The 16,015-nt window shown below is 36.6% G+C and overlaps 1 protein-coding gene across 1 annotated transcript in view; it reads right to left on the bottom strand.

Moving 5' to 3' along the window:
* Positions 1–16,015, bottom strand: part of STAB1 (stabilin 1) — a 148,002-nt gene that overhangs the window by 63,898 nt on the left and 68,089 nt on the right. The window contains exons 25-35 of the mRNA XM_026683543.2: positions 14,504–14,662; positions 12,806–12,901; positions 12,307–12,402; positions 9,861–9,908; positions 9,046–9,176; positions 4,543–4,654; positions 3,470–3,547; positions 3,111–3,203; positions 2,202–2,309; positions 1,108–1,239; positions 594–722 (exon numbers count right to left, since the gene is read on the bottom strand). Of these exons, the coding sequence (XP_026539328.2) occupies positions 594–722; positions 1,108–1,239; positions 2,202–2,309; positions 3,111–3,203; positions 3,470–3,547; positions 4,543–4,654; positions 9,046–9,176; positions 9,861–9,908; positions 12,307–12,402; positions 12,806–12,901; positions 14,504–14,662 (1,182 nt within the window). The remainder of the gene's footprint in view (positions 1–593; positions 723–1,107; positions 1,240–2,201; positions 2,310–3,110; positions 3,204–3,469; positions 3,548–4,542; positions 4,655–9,045; positions 9,177–9,860; positions 9,909–12,306; positions 12,403–12,805; positions 12,902–14,503; positions 14,663–16,015) is intronic.

Genomic DNA, 16,015 nt, shown 5'->3' on the forward strand with positions numbered 1-16,015 from the left:
CTTGTTATTCCCACATCAAGATTTATTTATTTCAATGTCATAGACCTTTTTTAATCTTAATAAACCAATCACTATTTACTGAGATTTTAAAATCTATGTTTGGGGTCTGAACCTGCAGGATGCATTAGGTCCATAAAATCATGACCATATTTGATTGTTTTTGTTAGGATAACTGCTGCTGTAAAAACAAAATGCTAACATTAAGTTTTGTGATTTTTACTATATTGATAAAATCCTCACCAGGGTCAGGTATACATTTTTAACTTTTTAATCTTAAATTATTCAGTTTTTGATGTTTTATTGTATTGATTAAATTGTACGTCACACAGAGTCATTTTGTGAAGGAGATGGCTGATTAAGAAGTTTGATTGATAAATAAATAAATAAATAGAATGATATTAAATGTTGTTGAGGAAACCTAGTGATGCCAGCTTAGTTGTTCCTGAAAGTTGCAAGATTTCAAATTTTAAGAAGAAAAAGAGTGTGCATATATTAGGTGGAGGGCTCAGACAATCAGTTTATCCATGTGTCAAATAAGACAGTAGAAAACAACTAGTACTCATAATGAAGAAAGACAATCTCTAATACTTCACCTTTTGTACAGTGGTGGTATTGGTAGTGCAACGGTTTTTGTGAATCTGTAGAACTTGAGAAACCCCAATCAACATTCCATTTCTGGTTTCAACAAATGGACCATCCAAAAGGACTCTGTTTACATATGTCTGCAATTTAAAAAAAAGGGATGCAAAATGAAGTATGATTCAAAGCACAATTATCCAGAGAACATTATAAAACCTCCTTCTGCCAATACAGCACCCTCAGTGGAAGCCAACCAAAACCAATGAACTTAACTGTTGGTTTTTAATCTGTGTGTATGTCAATTTACTAACCAGAACTCTGGTATCTTTCAATTTATGTTACAGAGGTCACTGAATAAATTTCAAATATGCAATAAATAAAATATTTAAAAGAAATACATAAAACATTTTAAAATTGCAGCCATAATATGCATCCAAATTTACTATTTGAAAAGTATAGTTTTTGATATTTTAGATGTTCCTTGTTAAACCACACACTGTAGAAGTATAACTTGTAGCTCATTCTCACCTTATTGAGTCTATTAGAAAACATGAGCCAATTAGAGAATCCTAACATTGTGCTTCTGTGCACTCCGTTCTTCAGGTCTTTCAAAAACAGCTTGTCACCCTTTACAACATGATACTGCATGGTGTCATTATCCTGGAATTCACACAAAACCAAATAGTCAGAGACAAGTATTAGAATCAATAAAGTAACAGCAAGTGGAATAGAAATTTAAAGAGAAGATGCATAGTAATAAACCATCTTGGTCACAATCTTCAGAAGAATCATTTTCTTTACATCTCTAATGGCTGAACTGCAGATTGGCCTTTAACAAGGCTGTTGCTTTGCCATACTCAACCACATCAAGTTCATCTGGATTCACAGAAAAAGTAGCAGAAGAAAAATATTTCCATTGCAACCCTCAGAGATAATAACATTCATATGTGAAGAGTTGTAGAACCTAGAAAAAAGTTCAGCGTGTTGCCAAACCAACTCATGAAGCAGAAATGCTAATTTAGTTTCATCGTTATAGTACATACTGATACCCAAAGGACACCAACCTAAAACCAAGTCCTTAAATGATATATAAAAGAGCTACATTTTATTAAATAATAGTGAATAATGTATACATTTATAGTTATATCATTATTAAATTAACAGAGGTTTTCAATTATATGTACATTATATGATTACAACCATATCTCATTTTTCAGTGGAAAGCAATTGGAGATATACCAGAGTTTCCAGCATTTCTGTGCATATGGCAGTTCAGAGTTAACCTGTGAATTGATTATCAGTCTCTTATACATATGAGTCTTCTTGGGAACAGGAATTGTTGGCTATCATATATGATGAGGTAGAAACCCCTTTTTAAAAATTAAATAAATGCCTTCCTCTAGGAGCTTTGGGGCGCATGAAGCAGCCAACAACAGTTAATTCCAAAAGTTTTATCTCAAGATTGAATCCAAATTCTTATTTATTGATACGTTGTTTCCCACAAATAAAGAAATGTGCAATCATGTACATGTTGAATGAAAAATTAAATCTCATTGAGTTAGGGGAGCTTATCTCTACATGAGTACAATTAGAACTATTTATTTAAAAAAGTAAACTCTTACCAGTTGTGTAATATTTGATGCTTGGCAATATTTCTCAATTGAATTATTCCCTGGGACAAAAATAGTATATTTTTCTGATGACTCAATTTCTCTCACCAACTGATATCTCTGAAAGTTTAAAAAACACCATTAGCAAGCTAATCAACTTAATGAGGATTGCAGTTGATAGCTAAACAAAAAAATCATATTAAGATTATTTTTAAATATAATTTTGCCAATTCCTTACTTAGAAAATAGCAACAACGAATGATTAATATTAAGAATTCAGAATGAAAAAAATCACTACTGTTTGTATCAGCAACAAAGCTTTGGTTGCTTTGGATAGTAAGCTATTTTGGATAGCAAGATGGATAGCAAGATAATATAAATTTAATAATAAATAATTAAATTTCTTCAATTATTTGATTCAGGGATGAATCCTTTGCACCCAGCTATTATAATGTGTGAATCAATGTATAAACTTAGTTTCTGTCTTCTACTGTATCACCTACTAAGATAATCTTCCTCTAGCTCCTTGTAAGATAAAGAGCCATGGAAAGATTCATGCTTGGCAATACAAGACAAGATAGAAAGACCTGCACAAATGAAAGTATATGATATAATCGAGAGAGTAAAAGAATTGCATGGAAATGGGCTGGTCACATAGGAAGAAGAACTGATGGCAGATGGATCAAGACAATCATAAAATGGATCCCCCTTGACAAAAAGCATCCAAGAAAGGGATCTAAAACAAGATGGATCAGCGACATCAACAAGTATATTTAAAAACAATTTTAACATTGGCAAAAGGGACCATATTGCTTGGGATCATATTGGTTGGAAACATATGGAAGAGGCTTTCATCTTGCAATGGATAGACAATGGCTAAAATGATGATGAAGATTATGATCTTTCGGCTGAGGACTTTACCTCCAATAGCTCTTTAAACCTCCAGAAGGAGGGCACAGTGTTTAGTTGCTCCTGCAGACCAGGTGGGATCTTGACAGATGTTGGTAACAGAACCTGATCAAAGGAAAAGTGAAAAGAGGAAGACCAATTACGTGACTTTTTTTCATCTCATAGTTATAAATAACGGTGTAAATAGGGTGCTATTGAGAGGAGAACAATTAAATTTTAGAAGATTCTTCTCAATACTTGGGTGATATTGTTGCTTCTATTTAATGAAAGACCAATAAATGAGATACGCTTAGCTCATATCTCATAAATCCCCCTTCCCCCACTCGAACAACAGAAAAAGACAAAGATCCAAACCAATCTAATCAACCTACCTTGCTGATGATATAAATAGTGCTATTAATAGCAGGAATATCACCCACCACAATGCTGGCATTGTGAATAGTTATTTCCTGAAAATCAAATATATGCAGATATTAATTCTGTATTATTACTATTTTTTATTGAAGAAAATTTATATGGCCATCCAACTCACTCACAGTTATTCTGGGCAGCTTACAACACTAAAACCAACCGAAAAAATAATAAAACAATACCCCCTCCCTCAGTGACAACAATTAAACAATCCATGGGATGGGCTCCATCCACTCTGGGGTCTCCAGACTCATTGACAAAATGAGTCTTCAGAGCCTTGCAAAAGAGTGGCAAACATATCTCTGCAGGGATGATGTTCCACATGGAGAGAACTACCATGAAGAAGACTCTTCTTTTTAGTCCCTCTAGATCAGGGGTGTCAAACTCGCAGTGTCACGTTGTCATCAGGTGATGCATCACAACTTTTCCCCCTTTTGCTAAACTGGGGGTGGGCGTGGCCAGCGTGTGCTGGATCCAGCCCGCAGGCTGTGAGTTTGACACCCCTACCCTAGATGGATCTCCTTAAGGAAGGAGACTATAGCATTCACTGCCTCTCCACTCTGGTGGGTCAAACAGATGAGTTCAGGAAAAAATGGTCCTTCAAATTAGTCCCATTAGAATTAAAGTATGACTATTCCTATCACATTTATATCAAAACACTTTTGTGCTCTAATTGGGGTGCAGGGCTGATTGGGAAACCTTAATTTAGGATTGAATATATCTTTTCTAATCTGTCATCCTCTGAATTTGTCAAGCTGCAGTGGCTCTAATTATGGGCTATGCATTCAAGCACAGGAGAACAGGATGGGCGAAGCTTATCAAAATGTTCCATTTTAACCTTGAGAGTTGCTACATGCCTTCGTACACACGCTATGATCAACATTTCCAAAATAAAAAACATGAGCCTGCAGATTCGCCTTGGTTCTACTTTCCTTGGGGCACCTTTTCTTTAGTTGAAAAGTAGCATAGCACATTTCAATAATATCTCTCTAATTTTGCTATTGGAAATAATGTTCTTAACCTATAAGCTTACCCCGTTATTCTTCTTTATTTCCCACTTGGCCTCTGGATTGAGAGTGGGGAGTTCTTGGCCAATATATTTCTTGAGTTGCTGAGTTGTGAAGGAACCCTGGAGGATATGAGACCTACAATAGGATAAAAATCTTAACAAAACTACAATTTGCTGGTTAACAGCCAAGAGAACAGTTAGAGAAAAAAAAGCACTGTATCTTTTAAATGTGTCAGGAGAGTCTATTAAAAAGACAATTCATCAGCCATCTTATCTAGTCATCCAGGTTATTGTTGTCTCAAAGACAACCAAAAGCAATCAAAGATGCTTTTCAAAAGGCAACTGGACTCCCTTTGTTTTGCCTTTAAGACATTTTACTGTGATAGTGTGATCAAAACTGTTGTAAAGGGCTTTTTAAACTCACAAAAATAGGCAAAGTTTTGATCAACCTTGACTTTTTAAACTACACTTTGCCAGCAGCCTTGTTGGTGTGAGATTAGTTCCAAATTTGGAATGTATATTTTATTTTTCTTATTTATTTATTTTGCTTTGTCAATCGCTTACAAGATAATAAGTATAAGTATATAGATAGTTATGAATACACGAAATGGGTACATATAAGAAAAATAAAAGAAACAATAGGACAGGGACGGTAGGCACATTGGTGCTCTTATGCACACCCCCTAGAGACAGACCTCTTAGGAAAGGGGTGAGGTCAATAGTAGACAGTAGTCTAAGGTTAAAGTTTTTGGGGCTTGGGGAAGAAACCACAGAGTCAGGTAGAGTATTCCAGACATTGACCACTCTGTTGCTGAAGTCATATTTCCTGCAATCAAGTTTGGTGCAGTTAACCTTGAGTTTGTATCTATTGTGTGCTCTTGTGTTGTTATGGTTGAAGCTGAAGTATTCATTTACAGGTAAGTCATTGCAATGTATGATTTTATATACCATACCTAGATCAGACTGAAGACGGCATAATTCAAGGTTTTCTAGGTCTAGAAGTCTGGTGGCATAAAGTATTCTGCAACGAGTAGAGGAGTGGAGAACTCTTCTTGTAAAATATTTCTGGACTTTCTCAACTGTGCTAATATCAGATACGTAATGTGGGTTCCAGACTGATGAGCTGTATTTGAGTATTGGTCTAGCAAATGCATTGTATGCTCTAGTTAGTAGTGTGATATTACCAGAGAAAAAGCTATGTAGGATTAGGTTAACAACTCTTAATGTCTTTTTGGCTAAGTAGTTACAGTGGGCTCTAGCACTTAGATCATTAGAGATGAGTATTCCAAGGTCTTTTACAGAGCTTGGATCCTCAACAAGGTCCTGACTATTCAGCTTGTATTTTATTTTCTGATTTTTTTGCCAATATGTAAGACAGAGCATTTATTTGTTGAGATTTGAAGTTGCCATTTGTTTGACCATTCTGATACATAGTCAAGATCTTTTTGAAGGGTAGCAGTATTGTCTGTGGTATTGAACAGCTTTACATCATCAGGGAAGAGAATGCAGTTGCTCTTAATATGATCACAGAGGTCATTTATGTAGAGTATGAAAAGAGTTGGTCCTAGAACACTGCCTTGTGGGACACCACTATTGACAGGTACAGAATTTGATAGGACACTCCCAATTTTGACCATTTGTTGTCTGTTTGACAGGAATGCTTCTATCCAGTTATGCAGCTGTCCAGAGATACCATAAGATTTTAATTTTAGGAGTAGTTTGTCGTGAATCAAAGTTAGCACATGTTATCAATGCCTGCTAATAGCTGTGCTGTGTATAATTTATTTTTTGGATTATTTTTCATTTTTAAAAAATTACATCCTCACTAAAGAAGAAATAAATTTTCTTTCTGCCTTCAAAACAACTTCATCTCACAACTTTTCTTCAGTATGGACATTTAGTAATCCATGTCCTGAAAAATCCAATAGAGCCCAGAGAAAAGTTTTTGTTTGAACTAAGTTGTTTGCTGTACATTTGATCCATAGAATTCCCTGATCCCAAGAGATTGCTTTAAGTTAGGGTATCTGATAACTGAACAGATAAAGGAGAACAGGAACAACTGGAAAGGAGGACAAGTGGGAGGAAAGGTATCACACACACACACAGTTTTAGTTTCTTGGCATCAGCACCAACAATTATAGTGAGAAACTGAAGATAAATACATAGAGTCCTTGATTGAGCTTGATTATTTGCTTGAAGACAATTCATTACTGGACAGTGCCTGAAGATGTTACCTAGTTGGGTAATAAAACATCTGCAAATGAACAATCTAGTTCAGAGACCACCAAGAATTCCACAGTTTAATTCCCAGGTATAGAATAGATAGAATTCTTTATTGGCCAAGTGTAATTGGACACACAAGGAATTTGTCTTGGAGCATACGCTCTCAGTGTACATAAAAGAAATGATATGTTCATCAAGAGTCAAGAATCATAAGGTACAACACTTAATAATAGACATAGGGTACAATATGCAATCAAATCATACTAGGAAACAGTCAATTAAAAAAATTGTAAGGATACAAGCAACAAAGTTACAATCATACTGTCATAAGTGGGAAGGGATGGGTGAAAGGAAGGATGGGAGGATTAATAGTAATAGTAGTAATAGTAATGCAGACTTAGTAAATAGACAGTGTTGAGGGAATTATTTGTTTAGCAGAGTGATGGCGTTCAGGAAAAAACTGTTCTTGTGTCTAATTGTTCTGGTGCGCAGTGCTCTATAGTGTCGTTTTGAGGGTACGTGTTGAAACAGTTTATGTCCAGGATGTGAGAGGTCAGTAAATATTTTCACAGCCCTCTTTTTTGACTCGTGCAGTGTACAGGTCCTCAATTGAAGGCAGGTTGGTAGTAATTGTATTTTCTACAGTCCTAATTACTCTCTGAAGTCTGTGTCTGTCTAGCTGGGTTGCAGAACCCAACAATATATATATATATTACTACATATATTCTCTTCTATTAAAGCAACAAGAACGCATACTTATATCTATGAACTTTTTCCAGCATCAGAAAGACTGGTTTTTTTTCTATGACCGAAATATGCTAGAGCTAATTACGAAGCAAAAGTCTTCAGCATGTAACTGATTAAGGTCTTGTCAATCTGAAGCAGCATGAAAATAGTTTTAATCAACTAATTGATGTCAGGGAGCTGAACTACAAGAAAGCATGAGCATGGCTGGCTCAGGAATTATGGGAGTTGAAGTCCACTAGTCATAAAAGAGCTATGGTTCCCTATCCCTGATTTAGATTATATCTAAAGCTATGCCTGCCAGATGGAGGAAACGAGGTTAAAAAAGACTTGTCCTCCTTTGGTTAGATGACTAGTAACCCTATAGATGTATTGTTGGGTGTGCCTGAACCTAATAAATGTTCTTATGTTCTCTAGTCCAAAGAAAGAAATTCAAACATCTCCAATCACTCTCATTGTTACTGCTACCCAATCAGAAAATGTTAGAGGACATTCTAAAGATAAGAAAGTTAAACTGGATATTCTTATGCACTGATTTATATGTTTGCATTCCTATGCATTGGTAAAAGTATGTTTGTGTCAACGTTCCAGCAAACCTCCATTCCAACCAAGAACTCCGAGACAGACATCTCTCAAAGCTTCCTTTATTTGGATAGTCACTGGTACATCCGTGGAATCCTGAATCGGAAAGTTTCAGGCTTCCTTGCAAAAGTAAAACCTACAAATCCATCCCCATCCCTATCATCACATCACATGGTCCAATCACCATCCATCCCAAAATAAATTTCCTTTTCACTATGTGTAACACTACGTGACCTTGAGACAGCAGAAGAATTTTATTTTGTCTAACGAGATATACTCAAATGAATTCCCCCCTCCCACTTTCTCAAGGCTTAATTGTGGCAGTGTGGGATTAGCGAATCTCAATATGGCTTCCAAAGCTGACAGTTTATACATTGGTACCCATATTTCTTTTTTAAAAAAATATATAGATGGCATGCATATGGGTATACACATCTAGGTCAAGAAAAATGTTATGCCGAATTATAAGAATATCTGAAAAGAGATGCACAAAGTCTGTATTTCATGTGTGTGCTATAAGCACAACACAAATAGATGAAACCACATTTTGTTAGGTGAAGTGCAGAGGTGCCCTAAAAGTTTTGTGTTCGTGTAAAAGGAAACTACTTCATATTGGAAGAGTCCATCTTCTTGCATTGCCTCCCCTGGAAAAACAAGTGTTTCAAATTGCAAAAATGTCTAATCCTACTAAGGTCACCTACCTCTTTAGATTATCACAGGTACCCTACTAAAGTATGTATTTCAGCCATCATTGAACACTCATTCTTGGAAGCTGAAAAAACTGGTACTCAAAAACCCAGGTGGATGTACTGAGAACTGTGCTGCAAGGCCCATTGTAAAATCTTTGAAGCAACCCCATCATACGCCAAACCTGTCACCTGGCACAGATCAAACCTGAGTAGCTTTCACTAATCAAGAGAAAAATGGGTTTACTTAATTTATACTAGTTTTGATTCTGACAAAGATGGACAACAGTACCTGACAAGAGATGGTAGCATGTTGGACTCCAGCCAGAACTCTTTTTCATCCTTGCTCAAATTTTGGACAGCTTCTTTTTGTGGCACCAGAACAGTGACATTGGCTCCTCTGGGCATACTGAAGTGGGATTTCTTTTGATCAAAGAAAGACAACATGCACAGGCATTAATGCTAGTTACTTCTGTGTTTAGTTTAAAAGGCATGGAATTAAATATGCAGATCCACCACCAGTCTCTTCAATGAAACCACTCAAATTAGTGGAGTCTGATAAGATAGCTCAGAGTTCCAGCATTTTGTATTATGAAACTATTTTACTTTACAAATCATTGTATGTAGACAATAAAGCGGTGTTAGCATCCTTTCTGATCCAAAGACTTATCTGCATGACCATCTAAAGATAGAGCAAGTTCATTTTTTTCAAGCAAAGGCCTCATTAAAATATGTGTATCTTCTGATCAGCAATAAACATATTTTTTTAAAAAAATACAAAAGTAGTTTTAGTTTTAAAATTGCCCAGCAGATTGAAACATGGGTGTTTTGATTCTCTAAGCAACTTACCTAATTACAAAGGCTGAAATTCTTAATTTATAAATCAGTTGCAGTGAACAGCTTTTGAACAGATTTATACAAAGTTCTTCTTAGAGAACCTTTTTTGTCAAAAACCTTAAAAGACCATTTTTAAGATAAAACTCTTATTTTAAAATGTAAATAGATTTTTTTCCTACTGATGGAACAGTATGCTAAAACTGTTTCGTTTTTATTTCATTTCTTGTTTCAGAAATGTTAAAGTAGCACTCAACAACAGGAAATCCTTACCTTAATCCACTGATAAAAAGTTGAAAAGTGGTAATACCTTACCAGCTCCTTCAAAAAGAAAAAACAACAAATGTATAAAGCATTATTCTAGAGGTCTTAAAGAAAAAAGACGATTGCTAAACAAGTTTAATTTAACCCTGGTTTGTTTATAAACTAAGGCAATGTGTCAATATAAAGGTAAGCAGACCACATTACAATTTTAATCCTACATGTAGTCTAGGCAAAGGATGGTTAGATACTTGGGAACTTGCCTAGCAATCAAACCAAAAGAGAATACTGATATTTTCCTACTATAACAGCAGAAACTATAATTATTCATATAAGCTGCCCAGAGGCATTTGATAATAATATGACTGGCATATAGACTTAATAAACAAATAAATTTAATTGTCTTTATTTTAAATATTTATGGTTTGTTTACATTTTATATCAGAGTGTCCAATTTTATCAATTTTAAAACTTTCAACTCCCTATGGTTGGCTGCAGAATTCTGGGAGTCTTAAAATTGCCAAGGTTAGACACCCCTTCTTTATATTTTTCTTATTGGCACCCGTATCTTTAAAATAGCAGATTATAAAAGAACAAAACAGAGGGAGATTAATTCATTCATCCACCCATCCATCCAAACAGCTGGATAACATTCCACTTCCAATAATGCCAAGTCAGAAGAAAAGCCTTTCCACAGAAAGGCAGCCATAGGCTTTGCCTCATTATTGGACTTTTTAAGGCTGGAAATGTGACAAATTGGCCAATTCACTCCGTTATTCATGTTTTCTTACAGGACTTCATTTTATTTCTGGTTTTCTGTATTTCTGTATTTTTATCATTATTAAGTACAGAGAAAATATGTCGATAGGGCTGCTAAGAGTTGACGTCAATTTAATGCCATATAATTGATCAAACGTTTTACCATTCCTTATAGAATGTCTTTACCAAGGCAACTTAATATAAAACAATAGCTTCCTTTTCTCTTCTGGTGCAAGCATAAACTCCTCTGAACATGGAAAGAGCATTTAGCTCTCGAGGCGGGGGCAGGGGGAGGTCACTTAGGTAAAGGAACTGGGGACATTGTCATGTGGCAAAGCAACTATAGGAAAAGATAGTTTGGTTCTACTTTATGGTCCAAACCAGCAATCTTTGCCTGGATCTCTCTCAATTGGTTTAATGTCTAGTTTAATTAAAAGAAGGGCTGAGGGATAGGAGTTTTCCAATATTTAAAGGGCTGCCAGAAAGAACAAGGGGTCAACCTTTGTAGAAAAGCACCTGAAGGCAGAACGAGACACAATGGATGGAAACTAATCGAGGAGAGAACCAACCTAGAAATAAGGAGAAATTTCCTATCAGAGAGGATAATTAGCCTTGCTTCCAGAAGGTGTGGGTACTCCAACACTGGAGGTTTTTAAGACAAGATTAGACAACATAATTAGTCTGATGTTATAGGGTCTCCTGCTTCAGTAGGGGGTTGGACTAGTAGGTCCCTTCCAACTCTGTTATTTCTGCTTGCACTTCATCTGATTTTATTCTGCAGATATGGTTTGGATACATTTTTTTAGCATTATATTGACACAAAATAAGAAATCATTCTTGCAGAGTGAGTGGACAGAAATGACCCCCCAGCGGTGGGATTCAAATTTTTTTACTGCCGGTTCTGTGGGTGTGGCTTGGTGGGCATGGCAGGGGAAGGAGACTGTAAAATCTCCAGTCAGAGGTGGCATTTGCTGTTTCTCCGAACTAATCAAAATTTCCCCTACTGGTTCTCCAGAACTGGTCAGAACCTGCTGAATACCCACTTCTGATGACCTTCCTTTCTTTGCTTGTCTTGTGGAGACCCTCTCCCCTTTTTCTTCCAAGAGTTGTCTTACTTCTAGTCTGGTTTAATGGACAAGAGATTGGACTAGACTAGAAGGAAGAAATTCAGGTTCCAATCCCCTCTTCAGCCATTGTATTTCAATTTCATAAAATAATATATTCAAACTATGAATTGGTTTAAGGTTCCTATCACTGTACTGTAGTGGGGAAAATCATTGTCTCTCACAAAGCTGGTCATTGTGGTTTCCGGTTTAGAATGGGAAATCTAGAAAGTGCCGATTTTTTTCTTTTAAATAAGGAAGCTAAAGCAGAACAGTGCCTTTTTTTTTTATCTTAGAGAAATATTCCTTGGCATATTTTCTGCCTATAATTGCTCTTTTGTTAACGGGAATGATAAGCAAAAAGCTGAGTTTGAAAAGCGAGATGCTGTTCTTTGCATAATCAGAAAAGTCACTTGAAGTTTATGTTGGTCCAGAATATTTGCTTTGTCTGAAAGATACTCCGTCAAAGTGGTCTTTCCTAGCCTTATCAAAGTTGGCAGACACAGCCACTGCCATTGAGTTATGGTCCTTGCCTGATATAAATGCTGTCACTTTACTGCCCCCACCTGAAAGAGAATGGAAATGCATCTTTTTACCTTCATCACATCACCGTAACATTCAATTCCATCTCCTATATATCCATCAGAGCAACTGCAATTTTTTTCCCCGGTATTGAGAATCTGGCATACAGCCTGATGAGTTAAAAAAAAAAAAGAAGATAATTCTCAGCAATAAGAAAATAAAGTAAAGAAAATAGGTGAAACTCAATATCACCTAGAGACCTAATGCAGTATATATCTGGTTCAGAGTGGTATGAGCTCCAGCGTGATGTGCCGTCCATAAAACCTTTGGTATGGCCCCCAGAGAATATCCAAAAATTGTTGCTACATGGCAAATTTTAATGGGACTGATGACAATTATTCAGCACATGTCTAGAGAATAATCAAAGTAGGTTCCCTAATTCTATGCCTTGTGTATTGTTGAATGATTTGTGTCACCCCACTTATTGTGGCTGTTAGCCAGGGGGGCTAGAGGGCAACTCATCTGAAATGTATTAAACCAGGAAGATTGTCCTAGATTATTTCCATGTCTTACCAGTTCATGGCAGCCCCCATTGTCTATCATACAAGGGTCAACTTTATCACAGACATAACCATCACCTTCATAGCCTTTCTTGCACATGCAGCTGCTCTGAAAATTGAAACAGTAGGGACATTAGTTCCTATACAATAGTATAAGTTTTCTAAGAAAAAGAAAACAACAACAACCTTTCATTTTAACCTTTGTTTAATAATTTATAGAAATGTAGGAAAAAATTAAAATCTGTTACTATGGAGATTCTCAGTCATCCAGGTCATGGTTGTTCCAAAGATGCTTTTTCAAGAGGCAACTGGACTTTCTGGTTTTTCTTTGAAGACATTTCTCAGAGCTGAAGAAACTTCATGGATGAGAAGCAAAACGTCTTCAAAGAAAAACCAGAAAGTCCAGTTGCCTCTTGAAAAAGCACCTTTGGGTCTGTTACTAATATATTTTTAACTTGAAATTTGAAGCCAGCCTAAATAGAAACTTTCTGGATTTTTCATGTGCAAAACTAGATAATGGTTGGAAGACAGAAGTCCTCCATCTGTTCTGAATTACAACTTCTAACCTCCTTTCCTATGGATGTCAATAATAACAATAGTTCTATCTGAGGATAATCCTCCTCAAGACAGAAGTGGATTTGGGGATCTCAGAGTCATCTGCATTCATTGAGACCAGCACAACCTTTGTTCAGAATCAGTCCCTGAAGCTTTGAATCCTCTCCCAGGACTCTGATTGAGTGCAATCATCTACCTAGGCAAACTTTTGTGACAGCAGTAGCATCAGATAGAATATTGGAAAGCTACAAGAACCAACATTCTTCCTTTGTAATCAAGTCTACCTTACAATCGACATAAATATGGCCCTACAAACCAGGATAACTTTTCAGCTGAGTCAGGCATAATAAGCACCACATGAGTTAAAACCAACATAGTATTCCTTGATTGTCTTGCAGTTGCATCAGGTTTAACTAGAACCAGCATGTGTCATACTCTAGTATTAAACTCCCTAACTGAAACTAGCCGCTTGTCAGAAACAGTGTTTTGCTTCTTGTGGGCTTATGCAGTTGATCATTCCCATAACTTAAACCCAGACAGACATGTGTACTGTATTGTCTCTGGGCTGCCTACTTGTAGGGCGTGTCAAATTTTTCAACTTTCAATTTCCAAACATTAGAGGCGCTCAAAAGTTGTGACATGCCTTCTGGGTTGTAAAGATACTTTGGTTACTTTAATATAATTTAGATGTGCTGGGCAAGTAACTACATAAATATCCTAACTGTTTAACATTTTCTTTGTTTCACTAGGCCATCGACTTTGTCCTCTTCTGTTTGCTTTTTGGGAATCTTAACCTAGATTTTCACGACTGTAGTTTTTAACTTATTATTTGACTTATACTTCTACATTTTTGTGGCCATGAATAATCCTTTGGGGGAATTAGACAAAACAAGTCTTTTCCTGGAATTGTGCAATAGAGGACCATAATGTGATTCTGGGAAAAGGCCAGGATTCTTAAAGGAGTTACAAATTCTCACTTTTATTGTTCCATTCAATGCAATTCAATAGAGGTTGAAAATGTTAAATATCTGTGGCCTGCAGCCACTTTAAATATTTGATGCTTTCATATAAAAAGCACAAACCTCATCATTATTTAACAAACCCAAGAGCCATAGATCCTTTTTTAACAAGACAGCATGGAATAACAATACTGTACCTGTCCAGGGCCAATGTAATTACAATCAGCATTGATGTGGCAGCCTCCTCTGGTTTCTGTTACACAATTGTCTATGGCAACACAAGCTTTTCCATCCCCAGTCCAACCCCGGATGCACTGACAGCTGACTCTGCCAGGACCCGTACTGGTACATGTAGCCTGGCAAAAAAATGGAACAAGAAGATGAGAAGGAGAGAAGGGCATTTCTGCACTTTCCGTTTAAGCTATTCTTGTTCGTGCCATCTTGATTCTAAGCCATCTTAACAAAACCCTGTGCAAGCTGAGGCATGTTGGCAACAACTTGTAAGTGATTTGTTTTGCTATCACATCATTTCATTGGATAATTCCCTGTTATGTTTCAAGAAAGCACTTTCATAACTATGGGCAGGTGTTTGAGGATAATTCTATATGTATGAGTGTGTCTGCGTGCACTCAAATATATATCTCACGTGCACAGACTTAAATGTTATATATGTATACACAGACAGATACATAGAAATAATCAACATGCAGATACAAAGCAAGCAGCTCAAATACATTTCTCTTGTTCTACAGTACACTCTACAAGGTTCTAAACCTCCATTTACCAACAGTGCTGAACCAGCAAAATGGTTAAGATTTTTGCTTAGCACAGTAAAAGGTTGCAGTTTGAAACTTGGTAGAAACTGAAGGTTTTTTTTTAGCACATATCTTTTCTTGATTAGATTGTTTTCCTATCTCAGCTTTTTAAAACAATAAGTTTGGGGCTTCCTGTTTTAGCAATTTTCCAGTCACTTGACTGGAAAAGTTTCACTTCCAGCTCTCAGATAGTCCAACCTTCTTCTCCTTCTTCTTTTAGTACAAAAGAATTGGACCGCAGCCTCCAGTTTGGATGAAACTTAGAATTACTCTTATATGCAGTTTTAATTACTGGGGGTTTATCAGGGGTGGGATTCAATATTTTTAACAACCAGTTCTGTAGGCTTGGCTTAGTTGGTGGGCATGGCTTGGTGGTCATGTGACTGGGTGGACATGGCTTGGTGGTCATGTTATTGGCTGGGCATGGCCAACTCAATATCACTCACATCGAGGTGCCATCTCCTCGCCTGGCCTCTCATGACTATGGGGATGCTGCAACAGTCGTAAGTGTGAAAAATGGTCATAAGTCACTTTTTTCAGTGCCATTGTAACTTTGAATGGTCACTCCACACAAGCAAAGTACCAGCAAAGGAGGGTTAAAAGACTCCAGAGAAGTTCCTGAGACAGGAAGTCTAGTCCTGCCAAGAATGGATTAAGGGTTAACGGAGAGGCAGTTTCTGTAAGCAATACCAGAATGTTTCCTTCCTGCCTTCCTTACAGGATTAGGCCAGTAATTTCTTCTAACAACCGGTTCTCCGAACTGCTTAAAATGTTAACAACTGGTTCTAGCAAATAGATGTGAACTGGTAGAATCCCACCCCTGGTGTTTATACTAAAGTTTATTCTAAAGACACATAAATCACCCCACAAAAAAGGTGCTTTGAATTATCATTC

Source organism: Notechis scutatus, chromosome 2, assembly GCF_049901735.1.
Source record: "Notechis scutatus isolate UNSWTSFEM ecotype Mainland chromosome 2, rNotScu1.2, whole genome shotgun sequence".
Classification (NCBI taxonomy): Eukaryota; Metazoa; Chordata; class Lepidosauria; order Squamata; family Elapidae; genus Notechis; species Notechis scutatus.